Here is a 21,939-nt window from a genome sequence, read left to right as displayed (position 1 = left end):
AAAATGCAGAGGAAAAATCCAGCTCCCACTGAGGTAGCTGTAGATTCACAATACACAACATTATAATTTTAAAATGTGAAATACAAGCCCATTTCCGATGGCAAAGTCCACAGGCACATTTTTATCAGCACTGAAATAATCATGTACACTTACCGGGCAAAATAGCCTTGTCTCCGCTCCTTCTTCTCCTCTTTATTCTCCATAGTAAACAGTGAAAAGTGCCAGGTGAGAGTTCGGGGTGTGTTGCTCTTTTTCACAGTGCCTCATACCCAAGTATAGTTCCCTGTATTTATCGTTAAAAAAAAGGAAGTACATAAATTAAAAAGTCAATAATGTCTGCAGCAATTCACAATGCGGAGATTATGTACATAGTCCCATGACAAATGGCACAAACTTTAACCAGTGAAAACATGTCACATGATACAGACCTATTGTACTAAAAACACAAGAGAATGAATATGGTTTAGCAAGTCTCTATAGAAAAATTGTATCTGAGATTTGTTTTTGTTCCTTTTTTTATGAAAGCGAATCAGAGGAAATCATTCTGAAGAGAGTTTTATATGAAAATCAGTGTCAGCATTTACAGTGGCATACTACAGGGGATTAATTTAAAGCACTATAACACTTTCTTAACAGCTTGTAAAATATTTTATCCTTTACAAATTTGTAAATGGATTGTATACACCAAAAAAATCCCACCATTCTTTTGTTTCCTAGTTGTGACTATGATAATCTGAAACTGCCTAAAATTCCTCTGAGAAGCAAAACTTGAAATAATAATTTAATTTACACTTACAGAAAATGCTGATAAAAGTAACAAATCAAAAAGTTTGAGTAGGGGCCCCCTGAAAATTCAACTTGAAATAGTGAAAAAGCAATCTGCATTTCTTGTAATGGCACAGATACTGTTTTTCATGCCTCATGAAACCAATAAGGAAAATCACAAATCAAGACGGTACTCTGCTTGCAAATGAATTGTATCTACCTTGAATAAGAAACAAGATGACATTAAACAAGGGGGAGAGAGAGAGAACGCTGGAGAGTAGGGATAAGGTCCAGAGTGACCTAGACAAATTAGAGGATTGGGCCAAAAGAAATCTAATCAGGTTCAACAAGTGCAGAGTTTTGAACTTGGAATGGAAGAATCACAAGCACTGCTATAGGCTGGGGACTGACTAGCTAAGCAATGGCTTGGACATTGCCCTGTGACATGGGAGACTGGGATTTAAATCCATGCTCCAGATTTGGAATGTAAATCTGGGTCTCCCACATCAAGTGAATTTCCCAATCTCTCAGAGTACATCTACACAGCAGTGTTATTTTGGAATAACTGACATTATTTCGAAATAACAAAGAGCGCATCTACACTGCAAGCCATTATTTTGAAATAATGTGAAGCTGGAGGACTTCTTACTCCAACTACTGTAACCCTCATTTCATGAGGAGTAAGAGAAGTCAAAGGAAGAGTGTTCTTCCTTCTACTTCTAGCACCAAAAGCCAAATTAAGCTATTTCGACTTCAGCTATGCAACTGACATAGCGGACGTTGTATAATGTAATTTGACTTTTGCCCTGCCATGTAGCTGTTTTTTTTTTTTTTAAACAGGGGAGGCCATGCACTTCTACTCAGCACTCATCTAATGTTGCTACACTGAAGTCAATAATAGTCCAAAGCCAAGCACTTTTGAAAATCTCATTCAAAGCATCTCTGGAGCAACTCTTTCTCCAAGAAGCTATTCTATTGGACTCATGCTCACTTTCTCACACACACAGATGGGAGAAGAAATGTAATTGGGAGTAACCTTCCTGCACAGTAGATTAGATTTTAAGGTCAGAAGGGACCAGTAGATCATCTGTCTAGTCTGATTTCCTGAATAACACAGGCCTTAGAATATCATCCAGTTACTCCTTCATTTAGCTCGATAACTTGGTTTTAGAATCCACGGCTCCTCTTTGTAATGGGAGACATACAAATTATTTCTCATGTAATCAGCAAAAAACTTACCACTTAACATAACCTGTTCCCACCAGTTTTATTTCTGTATTAAAATCACACTCCTCAAACTAGCAGGCCTCTGTCAACGTATATGTCTCCAAAAGAGGGCAACTTGATTGAAATACCAAAGAAGAAGGTATTTAGTAGCTTGTAATATTATATTCTATCAAAATATTTGGCTGAATTTTCCCATCCCCATGTAGTGAGAACTGATTGCCACCACCCCAAGTTCCTCAACAACTACTGAATCTAAATTCACTTTTTATTCTTACAAACTCTTTATGGAATTTAATTCTGTACTCCAAATTAAAATCTGGCTATCTATACAGCTATCTTATGCAGTGGTTAACACTGTAGTTTGTTAACAGCAATATTATAAACCCTAATTTGAATTAGATAGATTGAACAGATTTAATATTTAAAAAAAATACTGATAAATCCTGATGAAGAGCCCTGCAAACTAAAATGTTCTGTTCTAGATACTTGGGGCCCAATTATGCAAGATGCTGAGTGTCTCCTGAAAAGCTAAGAGCACCCTTGCATCCAACCACTTTGGGATGCCCTGAATAGGACTTGATTCTGAAAGCTAAGCAGTAAGATCAGGGTTTCCCAACCTATGGGTCATGACCCAAATATGGGTCACCATTACATTTCAAAAGGGTGGCCAAGTGTTTCCCCAGGTGGCTCTATCTCCTCTCCTCTCCCCGTTTTTGAATTGCCTTCAAGTCTTCCTGAATTGTCAAAATGGGTCCCCATCTGGAAAAGGTTGGGAACCGCTGAGTTAGATGTCTAAATGTAAGGAAACAACAGTTTTTTATTTTATTTGTGTTATATTTAGAGTCAAGCCTGCACTTACGTACAGTATATCACTTAGAGGTCAAGTGACATCTATCCAGTAAATGTCAGGAAGTTTAAGTGCAAAAGGCACCTCTCTTCTCTGACTTTGACCACACTATGGGTAGTAAAAACAACAATATTTTGTACATTGTGTGCACATAGCAAAGCTACCCATGAGAATACAAGTCCAGAGATTACAATTTGTTTTCCATTTCAGCTCCATAGAATATGAACAAAAACAGCAGAGTGTATTTCGTTAGACAACTTTTAAAAAATCTAGAACTAAATACAATAAAAGTACAGTACTTTATTCAGGATAAATGGAATATCCCGAAAATGGAAACATAATATCACTTATCACAAATATATGAAGTGGAGGTGAAGTGAGGGCATTTGGATAAAACTGCGTCATTCATAAAAGAGAAGAAAAAGGTCTGTTCTTTGTTGTCTTAATGTACTGAGAGGGAAATAATGATCTCATCTCAAACAGTGTAAGAATTCCCCCATCAGTGAAAGTTCACAAATACACCATGGTCTACACAAGGGCATATTTTGAAATAACCCCACTTACGTCGAATTTATAAATGGAGCGTCCACACTACCAAGCCCATTATTTCGAAATAACAGGACGCTTATTTCGAAATCTGTACTCCTGCTTTTCACAGGGAATAACTCTAATTTTGAAAGAGTTAATTTGAAATAGCATTAGTGTGGATACTCCAGTGCCACTATTTCAAAATAACTAATTCCCAAAGTAAATCAAACTAATTACTCTCCCCAGTACTTCCCGGGGCTCTAAGTCGAGGTACCACACCCACATTAATGGAACCTGCTTCGGACTAATTTCAAGGCTTTCCCATAGTGGGGATATACTATTTTGATTTTGTAAAATCAGGGATTATTAAGTCAAATTTAGTTATTTCAAAATAATTTCCTAGGGTAGACATGCCCTAATTGACTTCAGGTCACATAGTTTAAGTTCTTCTTCTATTTAGGGTTGCCAGGTGTCCGGTTTTGAACCGGACAGTCTGGTATTTTAATTTTCTGTCTGGGAAACAAATTGAGAAAATACCAGACATATAAATGTCCAGTATTTTCTAATTAAGTAAGTTTTATTATCGTCAGGAGTATCAGTACTTAGTTGTGTACTGCCTGGCTGGTAGATACACTGACACTGTGTGAGCATGTCCACCAGTCAGGCAGTACACAACTTTGCAGTAAAGAGGAGGCGGGTGGGAGTGGGAGTAGGGGTGAGGGCGGGGCCAGGGTGAGATTGAATCCCCGGGACCGGACTTGCCTGTGCACCCCGCTGAGACTGTGCGCGAGATGAGTAGCCCAGTCCCCACTGGCCAGATCCCCCCTGATCTCCTCTAGCTAGCTCCGCTCCCCCCAACCTCCTGCACCCAGCCCCACTCCCCGCGATCTCCTCCTGTCCAGCCCTGCTCTCCGCCGGCCAGTTCCTTCCCCCGATCTCCCCCAACCAGCCCCGTTCTTCCCGACGCCCTCCCAGCCAGCCCTGCCCCCGCCAGCTGATCCTCCTACCTCTCGATTTCCCCTGGCCAGCCCCTCTCCTTCCCCCGACCTCCTCCTGGCCAGCCCCACTCCCCTCCCGGCTGGTCCTCCCTCTCCCATTCTGAGCTCACCTGTGTCCGGTATTTTTTTGAAACCCATCTGGTAACCCTATTTGCAGAACAAAGCTGACAGTGAGAGGGATAGAGATGGGGATGCAGGATTTGGGTGGGAGGCAGGGTATAGGAGAGGGGGAGGGGGTGAAGGCGGGGTGAAAGGTAGGATGCTGGAGCAGGCTAGGAATAAAGTGTTTGGCCAGATCAAGGGGGCAGGTGCAAGGGAGGAGGCAGAATCTGGCAAGGCGGGAGGGTGCAGGAGCAGGTTGGGGTGGGGTGTCTGGCCAGGGGGGAGAGTCAAGGAGCAGGGTAGGGGTGCAAGGTATCAGGGGGAGATCTAGGGAAGTGAGTGCAGCATCTGGGCACAAGGGGGAGGAGGGCATTGCTTTTGCACCCCACACTGCTCCCACATACTGTGTCCCAGGCACGGCCTCTTACTGCTCCTATTGGCCAGAATCCAGCCAATGGGAGCAGCGGGGAACACCTCCAGGCAGCAGGTCCCTGCACTGTTGTTCCTCCAGCCAGGGGAGGGGGAGCAGCAGCACACAGGGCTGCCTCTGACTCTGTTTCTTCCCTGTAAGGCAGAATCAGTGAGGAGGCTTGGGTCTTTACTTCCACCCCCAGCAGAAAGCCGGAGATGGCGCTCCAACCTCGCAGAGAGGGGGGGTGTGAGGCTGGAGGACCAGCACAAGCTCCCTGTTGTGGGGAAAGGAGGGGGTCTGAGCTCGAGCCATGAACCACCTGCGTGGTGTCCGCGGACCATTAGTGGCTTGCGGACCCCAATTTGAGAACCATAGCTCTACTGTATTAACTACTGTACACATATGTAACAAAGAAGTGATTCCTTTTTCCAAAGAGTTTAAAATCTAAACATACAACAACAGATAAATGGTGGGGAAAAACAAATATACATGTCAGGAGGGGACTAGGTAATAGTGAAACTATAGTATTTGGTACACTAAACCTCAATCACAGTATGCCATGTCAATTGTTTTGCATGTGTCCTTTTCTACAATTTTTTCTTTCTTCATTCAGTATTATAATTTCCCCCAGCAATTACAGGAAAACAATGCATGCACTTATCCACAAATTGTTCAGTAATAGAGTTGAAGTTCCATGGCAAAGGAAAAATACTAAAAAGTACTGCACACTACCACCTTCAAATGTACCGGTTTATTTTGAATCTGCTTCCTTGGAGAGGACCATATTTGAAACTTAAGAAAACATGCAGGGTTTTATTTGTTACAATGTCAATTTGACACGTATAAGGATACAGTGATAGGAGCAAGGATGTTGCCAGAAAATAAAATAAAACAGCCAGAAAATAAGGACTCGACAATATAAAAATCAAGTAGTTTATTACAGACTTATTGTGAAGCAAATAAATTTGGGATGTGAGGATTCTGATTTATCATCAAGTCATGGAAATGAGAATAAGGGTTATATGCTGTGGCTTACTGTGCTGAAACACACATATTATCAAGTCTTTAACAAAATATTCATTTTAACATGCCTTTTTCATTTATTCAAAAACTACAACAAGCCGATAGGTGTTTTTTAACATTATACAGGCAGTCCCCGGGTTACGTACAAGATAGGGACTGTAGGTTTGTTCTTAAGTTGAATTTGTATGTAAGTCGGAACTGGTACATATTGTAGGGGAAACTCTAGCCAAACATTTCCTCAGAGCTCAGTTTTATTCTCCCACACCTCACTTCCCTCAGTCCTTTATTCTCAAGCTGAGGTGTCTGCTGAGAAAAGCCGCTCCGTGTCTCTCTGGTCTGCTGGGGGGGGGGGGGGGGGGGGGCCTAGCTTCGCGTCTCCCTGGTCTGCTAGGGGGAAGCAGCTAGTGCGGGGTTGCCTCACCCCGTTTGTAAGTAGGGATCCAATGTAAGTCGGATCCATGTAACCCGGGGACTGCCTGTACCTGCAAAGTGAAAGGCGATGCCAATTTTCATTAAGTTATTGGTTCAGTCAGTGCAGATTAAGGTTTGCTTTGAATTACTGTCTTAATCAATTACAGGCTGGACCTTCCTGGCCTGGCACTCTCGGAACCTGAGTGGTCCCAAACCTGGGAGTTTTCTAGACCAGGGGAGGTCAGTGCTCCCCTGCTGGACACCGGTCCATTCCCAGGCTCCTCTCTAGGCTGTGGGCCATCCCAGGCCAAGGCTCTCTGCCCTGCTGCTGGCCTTGCTGCCACGTCTGGCCAGGAAGCCTGGGCACCCCACCCTGCTGTCAGCCCCTAGGGGTCAGGAGTCTCTGGCCACTGGGGGTTCCCAGCCTGGGCTCTCTGGCTGCTGCTGCTGCCAGGACTCCCAGCTGGAACTGGGGCTCCCCACCGGGACTCCGCAGCCAAGACAGGCTCCCTGACCACTGGCAAGGCTCCCTGGCCAGGGCTCATTTGCTGCAATCATAAAAATCCAAGTATAAGAACAGCACTGCAGTGTCTCAGGATAAAAAGACGACAGAAATGCAGAGCCGGCAAACATAAGAAACAGCTTATTTAGATCTTGCTTCAGGCAGAGTGTTGCAAATACAAATGAGATTGGAAGCTTATAAGTAAGTACCAGCAGTGTCATATAATTTAAATGTCTTGAACGATAAATACAGAAGTTATTAGGTTACCTTAAGAAAAAAACCAGGGATTTTTTTACCCTCAGTTATGTAATCAAGGTACTAACTACCATGTGAATTTTAAAGAAATTTCCAAAACACAAATATGAATGAGCTCTTTGTCTTTGCAGAAAGTCATGGTCCAATCATCTTAATGGACAGCTTAGACTACACCCGAAACACACTCTCATTGTGGCAAGATTGGGTCTGCTCATGCAATCTTTGCTCATAAGAGTAATCCTTCCTCATGCAAACAGTTTCACTGACTTCAATGTGCAGGACTATGTAGCACTTTAGAGACTAACAAGATGGTTTATTAGATGATGAGCTTTCGTGGGCCAGACCCACTTCCTCAGATCAAATAGTGGAAGAAAATAGTCACAACCATATATACCAAAGGATACAATTAAAAAAATGAACACATATGAAAAGAACAAATCACATTTCAGAATAGAAGGGGGATTCGGGGGGGGGAGGGAAGGAAGGTATATATGGTTGTGACTATTTTCTTCCACTATTTGATCTGAGGAAGTGGGTCTGGCCCACGAAAGCTGATCATCTAATAAACCATCTTGTTAGTCTTTAAAGTGCTACACAGTCCTGCATTTTGCTTCAGCTACACCAGACTAACACGGCTACATTTCTATTACTACTGACTTCAATGTGTTTGTGAGAGTCAGGGTGGAAGAAGCAGACCTGCAGTGCTTCTTGCAATGATACAGCACTTTTTCAATCTAATAAAGAGGTTTTCAAACTGTGGCCCACAAACAACGTCTGTCTGTTGCAAAAGGTTGTCATTACCATAGAACAGTGGTTTTCAAACTGGCATTTGCAGACTATGTCCAAGATTGTAAATGAAGAAAATCAATAATTAATTGAGTTAAGTGCTCGAGCAACGCTGGGTACAACATCTAGTAAAAAATAAATATAGGCAACCATTTGTAATACAGTTCAATGTTTACTCTCACCAGTTAGTGTAATAATAATATAAGTGCAAAATATTAATGAATTCCTAGTCCCACAAACTCTTATGAATGAGTTATTTTTATAAATGTACATAGTCGCAATGGGTTCAATGAGACAACTCAGCTCTGTAAATTTAAACATGTGCATATGTTTGTATATAGTGACTGTCCTCAGTCTTGCATTTTAAAGACATTTTTTAGAATAAAATTATCAACTAGTTAGATACCGACTTTAAAGTGAGTTGAAGACATTTAGGCTAGGCCTACACCGGTGGAGAAAACCGATACAATATACACAAATCCAGATATGTGAATTGCGTAGCTGGAGTCTACATGCCTTGCATCGATTTTCTGGGGTGGCCCCACAGCAGGAGGTCAATGTGAAAAACTCTCCCATCAACTTTCCTTACTCCTTGCAACTGTTAGGAGTTTCTGGGTTGATCGGGGGAGCTTTCAGCATTCCATTTAGCAGTTCCTTACCAGATCTATTAAATCAAGCACCAGAAGATCAGTCTCCAGAGCTCTGATCTTCCCGGAAATGTAGATGTGCCCTCGGTATCTTGTAGGATCAAGTTTTAAGTGCCTGATCCAACCCTATTGAATTCAACGGCAGTTTCAGCATTACCCTTATTACAAAGCCATAATTTTTAAAAAGTGTTCCTCAATTAGGTTGCTTCCAGTGTTATTGTAGAATTGTAAAACCTCCTAGTGCTATATAGTGAAACTCAACAGTATTGCAGTTAGATATTTTATTCATCCATTGAATACTATCTAGAACTGGTCAAAGTTTCTCAGGCCACCTATTTTTTTGGTTGAAAAACTTTCATCCCACCCCTTTTCAGTATTGAAAATGTTTATTTGAAAAAAATGTTTATTTGGAAAAAAAAATTTCACGTCTTTCTAAAAACAATTTATTATTTGCCATTTCAAGGTAAAAAGGTTTTTAATTTAAAAAATAATAATTTAAAACCCACCATATGACTGCAGTCACTTTTAAATATTAAGTATTTTTTAAAAATAGAAGATAAATGAAAAATTCCAATTACAAATGTTGATAATTCACTACTAAAAATCCCATTTTTCAACCAATCCCAGTGGCATATTTTGCAACCTATTGTACTCAATTTTGCAATTCCAAAATCATGACTTTACTATTGTAATGTTCTCTTTCTTAAAAACAAAAAACAAAAAAGAGAAATCCAATAAAAAAAATCTACAGTAATGCAGTTCAAAAGCTCTACATTTGATCACACAAGTTAGCAGAAGTAAAATTCAATGTTTCCATAGCAACATTAGCTTTGCGATAATGTGCACCCGGCATATTAAACAACACATTGGCCTGTAAACTGAAAATACAAAAAGTGTAATTGTGGGAGATTTACCATTGCTATGGAAACCTTAATTTTGTATTTCTGAAATGGCTAAAGTTGCATTAGAGTGTTTTTAATACTGTATCACATATCCCTTATTATTCAGTAGGTGGTCAGCTGCAGCAATGCTTGATGCATTACATGCACAGTTATCATGCCATTTACACACACCGAATACTGACACTTCTCTTAAGAAGATTTCTAATTATTTCCTTAATCTTTGCAACATGTCTGTACAATTGCCAAGAATCACATTAAACATACAGGCAGTCCCCGAGTTACGCGGATCCGACTTACGTTGGATCCGCAGTTACGAACGGGGCCCTCCCTCTCCCTGGTCTCCAGCAGACCAGGGAGAGGAAGCAAAGCGGTGGAACACGCGGCCAGCTGACAGCCCAGATGCGTCTGGGCTGTCAGCTGGCCGCGTGCTCCGCGGCTTTGCTCTGCTCTGCTTTGCTCCCCCTCCCCCTGGTCTGCAGGAGGATGGGGAGCAAAGCAGAGCAAAGCCGCGGAGCACGCGGCCAGCTGACAGCCCAGACGCATCTGGGCTGTCCGCTGCTCGCGTGTTCCGCCGCTTTGCTCCCCGTCCCCCTGGTCTGCAGACCAGGGGGACGGGGAGCAAAGCAGAGCAAAGCCACGGAGCCCGAGGGCAGCAGGACAGCCACGGCGCGTCTGGGCTGTCCCGCTGCCCCCGTGCTCCGCGGCTTTGCTCCGGACGCCTGTGGTACAGCAGCTGGGGCGCTGCTGGTTGGTCCCGTAGCACCGCTCTGGGCGCCACTGGACCAACCCAGCAGCACCCCAGCTGCTCTGCCCCAGGTGTCCCCAAGTCAGCAGCTGCTGAAACTGACCAGTGACTGACTACAGGAAGCCCCTGCCCCGGGCTTCCTGGAATCAGCCGCTGATCAGTTTCAGCAGCAGCTGACTTGGGGATGCCTGGGGTTCTTAAGTTGAATCTGTATGTAAGTCAGAACTGGCCTCCAGATTCAGCTGCTGTTGAAACTGATCAGTTTCAGCAGCGGCTGAATCTGGACGCCAGTTCCAACTTACATACAGATTCACCTTAAGAACAAACCTACAGTCCCTATCTTGTACGTAACCCGGGGACTGCCCGTATTTGGTTTTCTTGCCTTTCTTCATGAATCCATTTGCTCTAAAGCCTGCTTGCTACTTGTAACGTCTCAATTCTAGCTCTGTTGCTTCTGTACCAGTAACCCACCTCTTGCAGGGCCTGAAAAATGACAATCTATGGACAAAACAGTGAAACCAATGACCAACAAAGCGCTATCAAATCCACAATATCAACAGACTGAGTAAATACAGGAAAGACATCTCTCTTTAATTTTTCTTTCAGTTACCGTGATCTTAAGTGTTACTTGTAATGTTAGTAGGTACAAAACTTTCAAGGTGTCAGAGCCTCTTTAAACTTCACCACCACATCATCAGTTTGTGAGCAATACATCGAGGTTCAAATTGACTTAAATTTTATGGAAGAAAATGATGCACAATGACTAATTAGTTAGCAACCTCCTTTCCACAAACCAAGAATGGAGAGGCTGAGTACCAAGCAATCAGAAAAGCCATCAGAGTTGGTAAGCGAAGAACAATGGATTACCAAGGAGAGCCCTGGATGCATTCCTCCTTCTCACAAGAGCAGTCAGCTATGATGTCTGAGGAAGTTAGACTGTAAAGTCAAGGAAGGGCCAAAAATCCTATATTAGATTAAACATAATTCCTTAAATAAGAACCTTAGTGGATAGCCCAACGTGACAGGAGATTTGTCTTCATTCTTGGGTCATGGCTCTGGCAGTACTTACATGGGCAGCTAAACACTGCAGGGATCGATAACTGTACAGAGGCTACACAGTCCTGATGTCATCTGTTCCTTACCTGTGTATCTACAGCCCATATAATGTAGATTCTGAATAAAAATGGAAATAAGTCCACTGAATAAACATGAAAAAGCCAACTAATGAAACCCAGTATTCTACGCTAAAAATACATTATTGTTGAGTCAAATGGGACTTTCCTTGGCCTCACAGTCTAACTTCCTTAGAGAATCCAGGGCTCTCCTTAGTAACCCATTGTTGTTCTACCAATTCTGATGGCTTTTCTGACTGCCTGGTATTCAGCCACTCCATTCAAGGAGGATGCTAACTAATTAGTCATTACATAGTTTTCAGTCACCTGGGCTGCACTTGCCTGACTAACTGGGTTTTACCAGCAGCTCCAACCTTATTCACATGACAGATATGCAGAGCCCTGCAAATCTGCGGATATCAGCTTTATATCCATGGATGTGGATATCTGCAGCTCATTTTTGAGGCCACTGATGCAAATTTGGTATCTACAATCCTGCAAATTTACAGATATCTGCTTTATATCCACAGGTATCCATGGATCATTTTTGCAGATGCAGATACCAATTTTATATCTGTGCAGGGCTCTACAGACATGAACACGGGCCTAGCTTGAAACTGTTTTATCCACTTTATAAATGCTATCTCTCTGAGCTGTGAATTGTATGCTGGCTAGCTGGGGAGGATTACCAAGTTCTACCCAGGAACCAAAATCAGTGTGGAGAAATTATTCTTAGGACACTCAGGACTGAGAGATCACTTTGTTACCCCCGGCCTCTAAAACAAGGTAGCCTTCTCTATGGTGGCTTGGTGTTCGGTCCCTAGCACCACTAGCCTGTCAAGCAAAGTGTTCTCCTGTGATCCACTGTTTCCTGTACCCAAACTTACTACTTGTACCTTAAACTTTGACCCCTGTACACCACACAGCACTTGTGATAAATCTTCTTTTGATCTGTTTAAGAAAGAACAGAGATTCAACTCTAAGCAAGAGCATGTGATAAAAACAAATAGTTGCAAACCAAAACCAAAACCATAAAACAGAAAGCTTAATATATCAAGTCCTCCCTTGATGAAAGTTCAGACTGTTGCAGAGCTGTCTATTTTCACAGGAACCAGGGTCTCATTTTTCATGAAAATGCCTCTGCTTCTCAGGTCTGCTCGGTGCATGGATACATAGTGCCTCTTCCCCTTGGTGTTATATACAGAAAGTCTTTTGCCAAGATTCATAGGGGGATATCCTGTCTGTTGTAATGTTCTTTATGTACCTCCAAGTGGTTTTGATTGTTTGCAGCTGAGTGGTAAGCTGAAGTATGCATTTGATTGTTTTATTATACGTTTTCTCTATACTATTTTTGTCCTAAAATAAATGTATTGTGCTCTATATACAGCTGGCTGGTCTCTGGTAAACTACTGTCTTTGCTTATGAGAGAAATAGAGTGTGAAACTGCACGTACAGAATAGGGGTCTTAAAAAGCATTTATTCAGAGGTTACACTTTTACATGCGGGGAGAGAGGAGCTCCATGGGAGCCTGCGCCTCGGGGAGACTGCTTAAAAGCTGGTTCCTCAGGTGCACCGGTTCCCACCTCCCCACTGCCTCTGATACAGAGGCAGCGGGGCAGGGAGGACTGCCTCTGTATCAGAGGCAGTGGAGGGTGGGGAGGTGGGAACCGGTGCACATGCCTCTGAGCCCAGGTTCATCAGTTAACCATTTACATGAATACACTATCACATCCCTAGTACAGAGCTAACTAAGTCACACAAGGTAAGATAATCACAGTAAATGATAGGGGGCTGCAACCTAAAACCCTTTTCTGGAGGGAGATGGGCATAGGTACCTGTCCAGGTAAAAGCTAGAGGCTTAAGACCTGAATGGGCTTCCCTTGAGCAGACCACAGAGGGGGTTGGAGATGTATTTATCTCAAAACTGACAACACATACCTGGACATGCGCCAGCAAGTTTTTCCAGAACAAAAAAAGTGGCTAAAATCTTTTAGAAAGTAGTTCTCTATCCAGTGACACTATGTAGCCTACTTTTTCAAGCACTGGACAACAACTCATAGGCAAAACATAGAGGAAGTAGAGGAAATGGTTCTGACTAGAACAGTGGTCCCCAAACTTTTGGGGCTGCCGGGCGCCCGGGGGCGGGGCCACTCACACGCCGGGCACCCGGGGGCGGGGCCGCCCATACGCTGTACGCCCAAGGACCGGGGCTGCCCATACGCCGCGTGCCCGGTGCCGGCGCCACCCATGCGCTGCACTCCTGGGGCCGGCGCCACTCCTTTGCCACACGCCCAGGAGCCAGCAGCACCCATGCGCTGCGCGCCTGGGCCGGCACCACTCCTGTGCCATGTGCCGGGGGGGGGGGGGAACACGCTCATATGCCACACACCCGGGGCTGGCACAGCCCATGTACCGCGCACCCTGGGGCAGGGCCGCTCATGTGCCATGTGCCAATGGGCCGGCGCTGCCCATACGCCGCACACCCAGGGCCGGCACAGCCCTTGCGCCATGCACCCGGGGGCGGGGCTACCCATATGCTGAGCACCCAGGGGCGAGCACCGCTCATGCACCACGTGCCCGAGGGCAGGGCTGGCCCTGATCACTCGGTGGGCGCACAGAAATGGCCCGGCGGGCGTCATGGTGCCCACAGGCACCGCGTTGGGGACCACTGGACTAGAATGTATGTGAGTAGCCCTCATGGGGCATGTCTACATTAGGAAATTATTTTGAAATAACTCCTGAAATAACTATTTTGAAATAGTGTGAACACACTACAGAGAAGCCTTGAAATTAGTCCAAAGCAGGATCCCTTAATGTGGATGCACTGCCACGCCTTAAGAGCCCTAGGAAGCACTGGGGAGTAATTATTCTGAATGACTCTGTGGAGTAGTTGTTTTGAAATAGCAGCAGATCATCCACATTACGGCTATTTTGAAATAACTATTTCAAAATAAGCTTTATTCCTCATGGAAAGCAGGAGTTATTTTGAAATAACCAGCCCCTTATTTTGGAATAATGGCCTTGGTAGTGTGGACGCTCCACTTGTTATTACGAAGTAAGGGGAGGTATTTCAAAGTAACTCCCTAGTGTAGACCAGGCATGAGAAGCTCTTACTTGTCCCTCATCAGACAAGTACTGCCATATTCAGACTCTAATCTTTAGCAGATTCATCATCCAAGGCTTGGTTGGCAGCTTGAATTTTGCCCGTCAGAATGGGTACCACTTGAGGAATTCACTATGCCCTGAGTCCATAGCTACTTGCTTAGAAATGACTGGTAAGCATCCAGACCATTATAATAGTCTAGCTGGACAGGGTGTGGCTAGGATTGGCAGTCAGCGCATCATTTGGGTTGGGATGATGACCCAGTGAAGTATTAATTCCTAGAACTGTTGCTCCTGCTTCTGTTAAAGAGCCAACTGACCTTGCTGTTTTGGGGCTCATATAAGGGTCTAATGCTGTTGTGCCAAATAATTTGTGAGGCCTTCCATTTCCCCTCATTTGTGTAGAGGATGTCTGCAATTCCACCTCTATTGCAAAACAGTAAGTGATGGGTGGTCTGAATAGCTAGAGCAAGGCAGCTCAAGGAAGATTTAGCTGGAGAGAGACAGTTCAGAGTTTGTGTAAAAACAAGAAATGTTCTCTGGGATTTCAGTTTTATCTCAGAAATTCTGCTTTTACCAAAACAATACACATTTTATTTCTTTTTTTACACCAAAATTCCCCATGTTTCTTCTCTGTAGCTTAAAACACTCAGTAAAACCCAAACAATATGACCATTCAACCAACAGGTGTTCTATTCAGATTCTCATGTTACCCCAGAGCTCCCTGCTTGTCTCTTTCCCCATTTTGGAATAACCCAGACTACCTTTAAAAAAAGATGTACACAAGAGAGAAAATGGCTTGTGCCTTTTTTTGCTTTTTTGTGAGACATAAAACCAGCCTGTATTTTTTTCATAAAGAGAACCAGTAAAATGGTAATCCAGGAGAAAGAGTGAAAACTAAACAACTGACAAGAGAAACACAATTTTACACAGACTGTCTAAAAACTGAAGAAAAATGAAAGGTTTTAATTAACAACTGTTCAACTTACACGACTTATGTTTTGGATAAAGAAAGCCTTTTTTTAAAGGCTTTACACTCCCACTCCTTCATTTGTGAGTTACAAACTCACAGCCAACATCCCTGAAACTCCCCCAAGCTCCTCCAACAAAACCAGACAAAAATTCTTGACATTTATTTCAAAGGTAAAAAGAAAGATTGGAAGGGGAGGTGGAAAGGTTCATCTGGTGTTCTTTATATAACACTGGACTCAGTTGAACTTAATTAGCTACTTGCTGGGTGTGTCTAGCTAAGGTGTAGATGAACCTTTGCTGGGAGACAATCAATAAAACCTAGAAAAAACATAAAAAACAATAGTCTAATAGTACCTTAAAGACTAACAAAACATGTAGATGGTGGTATGAGCTTTTGTGGGCACAACCCACTTCTCCAGATGAAAGAAGTGGGTCATCTGAAGAAGTGGGCTATGCCCACGAACACTCATGATACCATCTACATGTTTTGTTAGTCTTTAAGGTGCTACTAGACTATTTGTTCTTTTTTAAGTTTTTCCTGGTACAGACTAACTCAGCTACTCTTCTGAAGCAATAAAACCTAGGCCATTATCTGGCTTGGCAGGGCCTCTTCATTGGGACACTGCCTGAATGGGGAGCAGCAAGGCTATGGGATTCTTGCTGGGGATCACCAAAACACCTACACACCCCATCAAACTGTACTTTATTAAAAATCCCATGGAATCTGAAATAACCACAGATAGTTTTTAAAAATCCATTATTTTACTTCTCATTTAGTAGATAACACTTCCATAAACACAGTGCAATTTACCACAATGTTGGGGCATTCCTTACCCAGAGATGATTTCTTACTACAAGACAAATCCCATTTTATTTACCTGATGTTTTTCCATAGTGTCCATCATCATAGTACACATATATTGCTGAATCATCAACTCTGCTTAGCTGGTCCTGGCATGTGTCCCATACCAAATACAGGCCAGGCTAACCCCACTTCACTTGAGATCACAGAACTAGCTGGTATGATAGCAAGCCACATCGGTTCCCCTTGAAACTTAAGTGACATAACTAGTCTCCTAAATATTAATGGGTTCAGTCTTTTCCATTATAATGCTGTTTAATATAAGAATATACACAGACAATAAGACAGATGGTGTGTGGAGCAGAAAGTATGGAAGTTAATAACTGCAGAAGGGGGAAAATGCCATTGCTGGGAAGAATAAAGTTTAGTTTTAAAATGAGTCAGATGCTGGTCAGATGCCTGTGCAATGAATCCACATCAGGCTGGAATTCCAGTATTTGTGTGTCTTCAGGGTTTCCTCTCCCTTTTCTAAACTAGACAATTAAGTCGGCTTCTGTTTAGTCAATTTATAGCCACCGCAGTAATCACTGCACTTTTTCATGTCCACACTGCCCTTTTTCTTCTAGTGGTGTAAACCCTCAGCAGGAGCTTGTTCACCAACTTAAGTGAAGCAGCATGAGCCTCTCTGTTGGGCTGACAGCACAGGCTGTGATCAGACTGTCAGTACTCCAGTAGTAGGGCTCACAGCTATGCATTCCATGCAGAGCAGACAGGTAATATAAGTAATGCAGTGTCACTATGTTGCCCTAACTACATTGACCTAAGCTCTAAACTGCTAATGGAAGTGGAATTGTTAGGTCAGTGTAGAGGGCGACTGAATCAGCAGGAGCAACACTGCAGTGTAGACAGAGCTGCCTTATGTTGACCTAACTCTGTAACGTGAACCTAGCCTTAGTCCTCATCTTCTAATCTAAGGGACAGGAGCTGGCCCTTTGCCTGTATCTAGAGAAGGACCATAGGGGATCCCTGGGCAATACAGATGATAAAGGATTCTGAATAAAACTATTTCCCTCTTCTCTCCTCTCAGTGAACTGGTGCTACGCCATCAGGCTCATATAACTGACTGTATGGTTGTATAACTGATTTTTGATTCAGAAACAAGCCATAGTTTGGGAAATCTACAGAAAGAGAGTCACCTCCTCAAAATCAATTACTGGTTGGACCTCCCTGGTCTGGCACCCTCGGGACCTGACCCATCCCAAATGATGGGTTTTGCCAGACCAGGGAAGGTCATTTCCCTGCCACCAACCCCCTCTATCCCTGCCCCAACCACTGCCCTCCCAGCTGGCTTTCTTCCCCCCCTTTCTGGCCCTGCTGCCCAACTGGGCAGCTCCACCACCTCTTCACACTGGGCTCCTGCTGTCACACCTAGCTCCTGCTGCTGTGGCGGGCAGCCCTATTGCCTCTGCTCACTGGGCTCCCCACTGCCACACCAGGCAGCCCGGGTGCCTGTGCACACACTGAGCTCTTGCTTTCTGCACCCGGCAGCCCCACTGTCTTTGCGCACTGGGTTCTCAGTGCTGCACTGTGCAGATCCGCTGCCTCTGCACATCAGGTTCCTGCTGCAGAGCTTGGCTCCTGTTGCTGTTCCAGGCAGCCCCACAGCCTCTGGGCCGGGCTCCTACTGCCATGTGTGGGGCTCCTGCAGCCCTGCTGGGAAGCCTTGCTACCCTGCCAGCTTGCAGGGCTTCATGGTGCTTGCCCTCCACAGGACTCTCTGGTCCTGGAACATCTATGATCCTGCTGGACCACGGATGTTGCCGGATCAGAAAGTCCCGGTTAAGACAGTTTCAACCTGTAATGTGAAAAAGGGCTTAGGGGTGAATAACCAGCTGAACATTCCTTCATGTTAAGCTGTGGCCAAAAGAGTAACATGCCACAGGAGTATACAGGGCTTTGACTGTAATCAGCACTATTAAGACCATTACTGGAATACTGTGTCCTGTCCCGGTATCCACACTTCTAAAAGGATGTCAAAAAAATGGGAGGGTTTCCAAGAAGAGAAACAATAATTATTTGAGAACTTGAATACCTGTTGTACAGTCAGAGATTTAAGGATTCAATCTATTTAGCTTATTGATGAGAAGTTATGAGATGACTTGAGCATGATCTGTATATACTTATGTGGGGAGAAAATACCTGACAATAGGGAGCTCCCTTAATCTGGCAGACAAAGTCATTACAAAATCCCAGAGTAGAGAAGATGAAGCCAGATAAATTCAAATAGGAAATAAAGCACACATTTTTAATCATAAAGGTAAATAAACATGGGAATAGCTGATGTACGATGTGACAGATTCTCCATCACTAGACATTTTAAAATCAAGACTGGACATCTGCTAAAAGATATACTATAGTTCAACTACAAGTTATTAGGCTTGATGAAAGAACTGCTGTGTGAAATGTTATGGCCTGTTCTAGGCAGGAGGTCAGACTAGATGATGACCATGGCCTCTTCTCATATTTAAAAAAAAAATCTATTAAAATTGCAAAGAGGAGCCTCCAGAGTGTGAGAGTATCCCTATCTATACCTCCAAAGAACGGAAGTTGCAGATCCCGAACAAGTATTACCACCTTCAAAATGGAGCAAATTCAGTTGATAGGGGACACCGTGGCTCAATTTCTACAGCTTACCCCTGCATGACATTCTGGTCAGCTGCCAGCACAGTAACAGAAGATATGTTGTATGATTTTCCTCATTCTGCACTTGGGTTTATGATTAATAGGAAAAATATACATGCTGGAACCCTCACTGAAAACAGACTGCTTTAGATTCAAGGTAGACTTCGCAATTGCCCTTATATATATATATGGCAGCAAAATAAGGAAAAAGATAAAGACTCCTCAGACTTCAAAAAATTCCTCAAAAACTAGGCTCAAGTTCAGTCAAGGGTTACTACCTCTTTAGCTTAGACAGAAGACTGACAGGGACCATCCTGATAATGGATGGTCAATCCTCCTACAGGTTGGACCTCCCTGGTCCTGGATGATGGATTTTGCCGGATCAGGGGAGGTCATTTCTGGCCCCCCTGCCACCAGCCCCCTCCATCCCTGGCCCTACTACCAGCCTCCCAGCCAGTTCCCCACTCTCGCTGGCCTCCACTGCCCTGTCAGCCCCCGCTGGGCAGCACCATTACCTCTGCGCACACTTGGCTCCCACTGCAGTGCCCAGCAGCCCTGCCACTTCTGTGCGCAACTGGCTCCTACTGCAGCACCTGGCAGCTCCACCACCTCTGTGCCCTCTGTGTTCCTGCTGTCCTACTAGGCAGTCCCACTACCACCCGTAGGGTCCCACTGCCCTGCCAGGAAAACCCACTACCATGGCTCAGGCTCCCGCTGTCCTGACGGTCTGCAGAGCTTCCAGATGCTAATTCTCCACCGGGATTCTCTGGTCCTGGAAGATCCATGGTCCAATGTTGCCAGACCAAAAAAGTCCCGGTTAAGAGAGTTTCAACCTGTAAGCGGCTATGGGGGGGCGCGCGGCTATGGGGGGGCCCCGCCCCCGTCCCCTGGTGCCCAAACGGCCACGCCCCCTGGCGCCCGGCAACCTCCACAGGTTGGGGACCACTGGTCTAGGTCTACCACATCCACCGCTTCTCCCTTATCCACAAGACTTGTTATCCTATCAAAGAAAGCTATCAGATTGGTTTGACATGATTTGTTCTTTACAAATCCATACTGGTTGTTACCTATCACCTTATTATCTTTCAGATGTTTGCAGATGAATTATTTAATTACCTGTTCCATTATCTTTCCTGGCACAGAAGTTAAATATAGATACTTCCATGTATGAGACACCCTTTGGTCCCACTTAAGTCATCCATCTAAAGGAGGTTTTTCAAGTTGGACAATTAGGTCACAGAAGAGCTCCTGCTTTAACAATGTTAGTATCTATTCTATTCTCCAAATGAATGCAGCTCTATATTAGCACTAGAGAAGCTCCGTGCCTTCCCTTAATACTTCGATGCTTGCAGGCACCACACTGTAGGAAAATCAGGACTTCAAGAATGATTAAAATTTGAGGAACAGCCAGCCAAAGACTCCAAAAAAAAATAGGAAAAAATGTTAAGTACGTCATAAGCAGGAAGCTAAACCACAAGTGGGACCACTGAACAATCAACATGCAAAAGGAACACTCAAGGACAGTATGGCCACTGAGGAGAAACTTAATTAACTCTTTGCATTGGTCTTCACAGCTGACAATGTGAGGGAGATACCTAAAAAGAATGGCTCAATTTTGGGTGACAATTCTGAAGTGTCATTAAAAGGAGGTTTTGGGGAAAAATGACCAAGTAAATAGTAGTAAGTCACCAGGACCAGATGGCATTCACGCAAGAGCTCTGAAGGAACTCACATGTGAAATTGCAGAACTACAGTTTGTAACCTTTAAGTCAGCTTCTGTACCAAATAAAAGATAGCTAATGCACCATTTTTTAAAAAGTGCTCCAGGGGTAATCCCATTAGTTACAGCTCAGTAAGGCTGACTTAAGTACTGGGCAAACTGGCTAGAACTATAGCAAAGAACAATATTGTCAGACACAGAGATGAAGATAATTTGTTGAGGGAAGAGTCAACATGTTTTTTGTAAAGGTAAACTATACTTCACCAAATTACTAGAAGTATTATCCAAGCATGTGGACAAGGGGGAATCCAGTGAACAGTGTACTTAGAATTTCAGAAAGCCTTTGACCAAAGGCTCTAAAGCAAAGTAAGCTGCCGTGGGACAAGAGAGACAGTCCTCTCCTGGACTGGTAACTGGTTAAAATAAAGGCAACAAAGGGTAGGAATACATGATCAGTGAGGAAACTAGTGGCGTCCCCTTGGAGTCTGTTCTGGGACTAGTTCCATTCAACAGATTCAGTTCAAGTGGGCACTGCCGGGGGAGGGGTGCATATCTCCCAGCTGGGGTGAGTCCAGGCTCATCTGCCCCTTGTGTTCTCTTGCCAGAGTGAAGAATGCAGCTTTCCCCAGCCAGCAATGTTTCCATATAAATCAGGAGAGGACCCCTGCCCATCCTGAAGGGCACATGGGGGGGTGGGAGGCTCGTAACTGCAGTAGTTGTGGACGGATGGGGGAGGACACCCCCAGCCAGCCCCTTCTCCTGTCTGGTGATTCGGTCTCTTTTCCGTATGGTTTTATGAGAAGCAATCCCATTCCAGGCACATCTTATTTTCCAAGCACAACCAAAGACTTGCTTTTAGTTATGATAAAAGGGAGACGTTTTGAATGTGGTGGTCCTAGCTCATACCATTTAGGATGAATTTTTGAACAGACAGACACACACACACATAAACCCTCTCAAATCTACAGTAGATTATTAGTAGCCCTGTGAGGATACAAAATGTGTATCTGCATCCACATCTGCAAATATGATCCATGGATATCTGCATCCACGGATATGGATACCCATAAATTTGCAGGGTGATAGATGCAAAATTTGTATTCGCATCTGCAAAAAATTAGTCATGTATATATGTGGGTTTGCAGGGCCCTACTTATGAAATATTGCATACTGTCACTTCCTGAGTTACTCTGCTTGTATTCTCCAAATTTTAAATACAGAAGATAACACAGAAGCATTCTTATTGATTCACTTCACATTCAAGAGATGATATATCACTTCAACATTAGAGATGACGAATCAGAATCTTAGCTGCATCAAGTGAAGAAAAGCCGCAACTCATAGGAACGGTGACATCACAAGAGAAGAGCCCATTAAGGCAAGAGGAGGACAGTGGGAC

General features: G+C 43.9%; 1 protein-coding gene across 2 annotated transcripts in view; it reads right to left on the bottom strand.

The window, feature by feature from the left end:
* NCOA7 (nuclear receptor coactivator 7) overlaps nucleotides 1-21,939 on the bottom strand; it is a 131,445-nt gene that overhangs the window by 107,039 nt on the left and 2,467 nt on the right. For both annotated transcript variants that reach the window (XM_006139438.4, XM_006139436.4), the window contains exon 2: nucleotides 154-283. In XM_006139438.4, coding sequence (XP_006139500.2) covers nucleotides 154-203 — 50 coding nt within the window. In that variant the 5' untranslated portion in view covers nucleotides 204-283. The remainder of the gene's footprint in view (nucleotides 1-153; nucleotides 284-21,939) is intronic.

Source organism: Pelodiscus sinensis, chromosome 3, assembly GCF_049634645.1.
Source record: "Pelodiscus sinensis isolate JC-2024 chromosome 3, ASM4963464v1, whole genome shotgun sequence".
NCBI lineage: Eukaryota > Metazoa > Chordata > Testudines > Trionychidae > Pelodiscus > Pelodiscus sinensis.
Note: the sequence above shows the minus strand (reverse complement) of the source record. Positions and strands in the feature narration are given on the sequence as shown.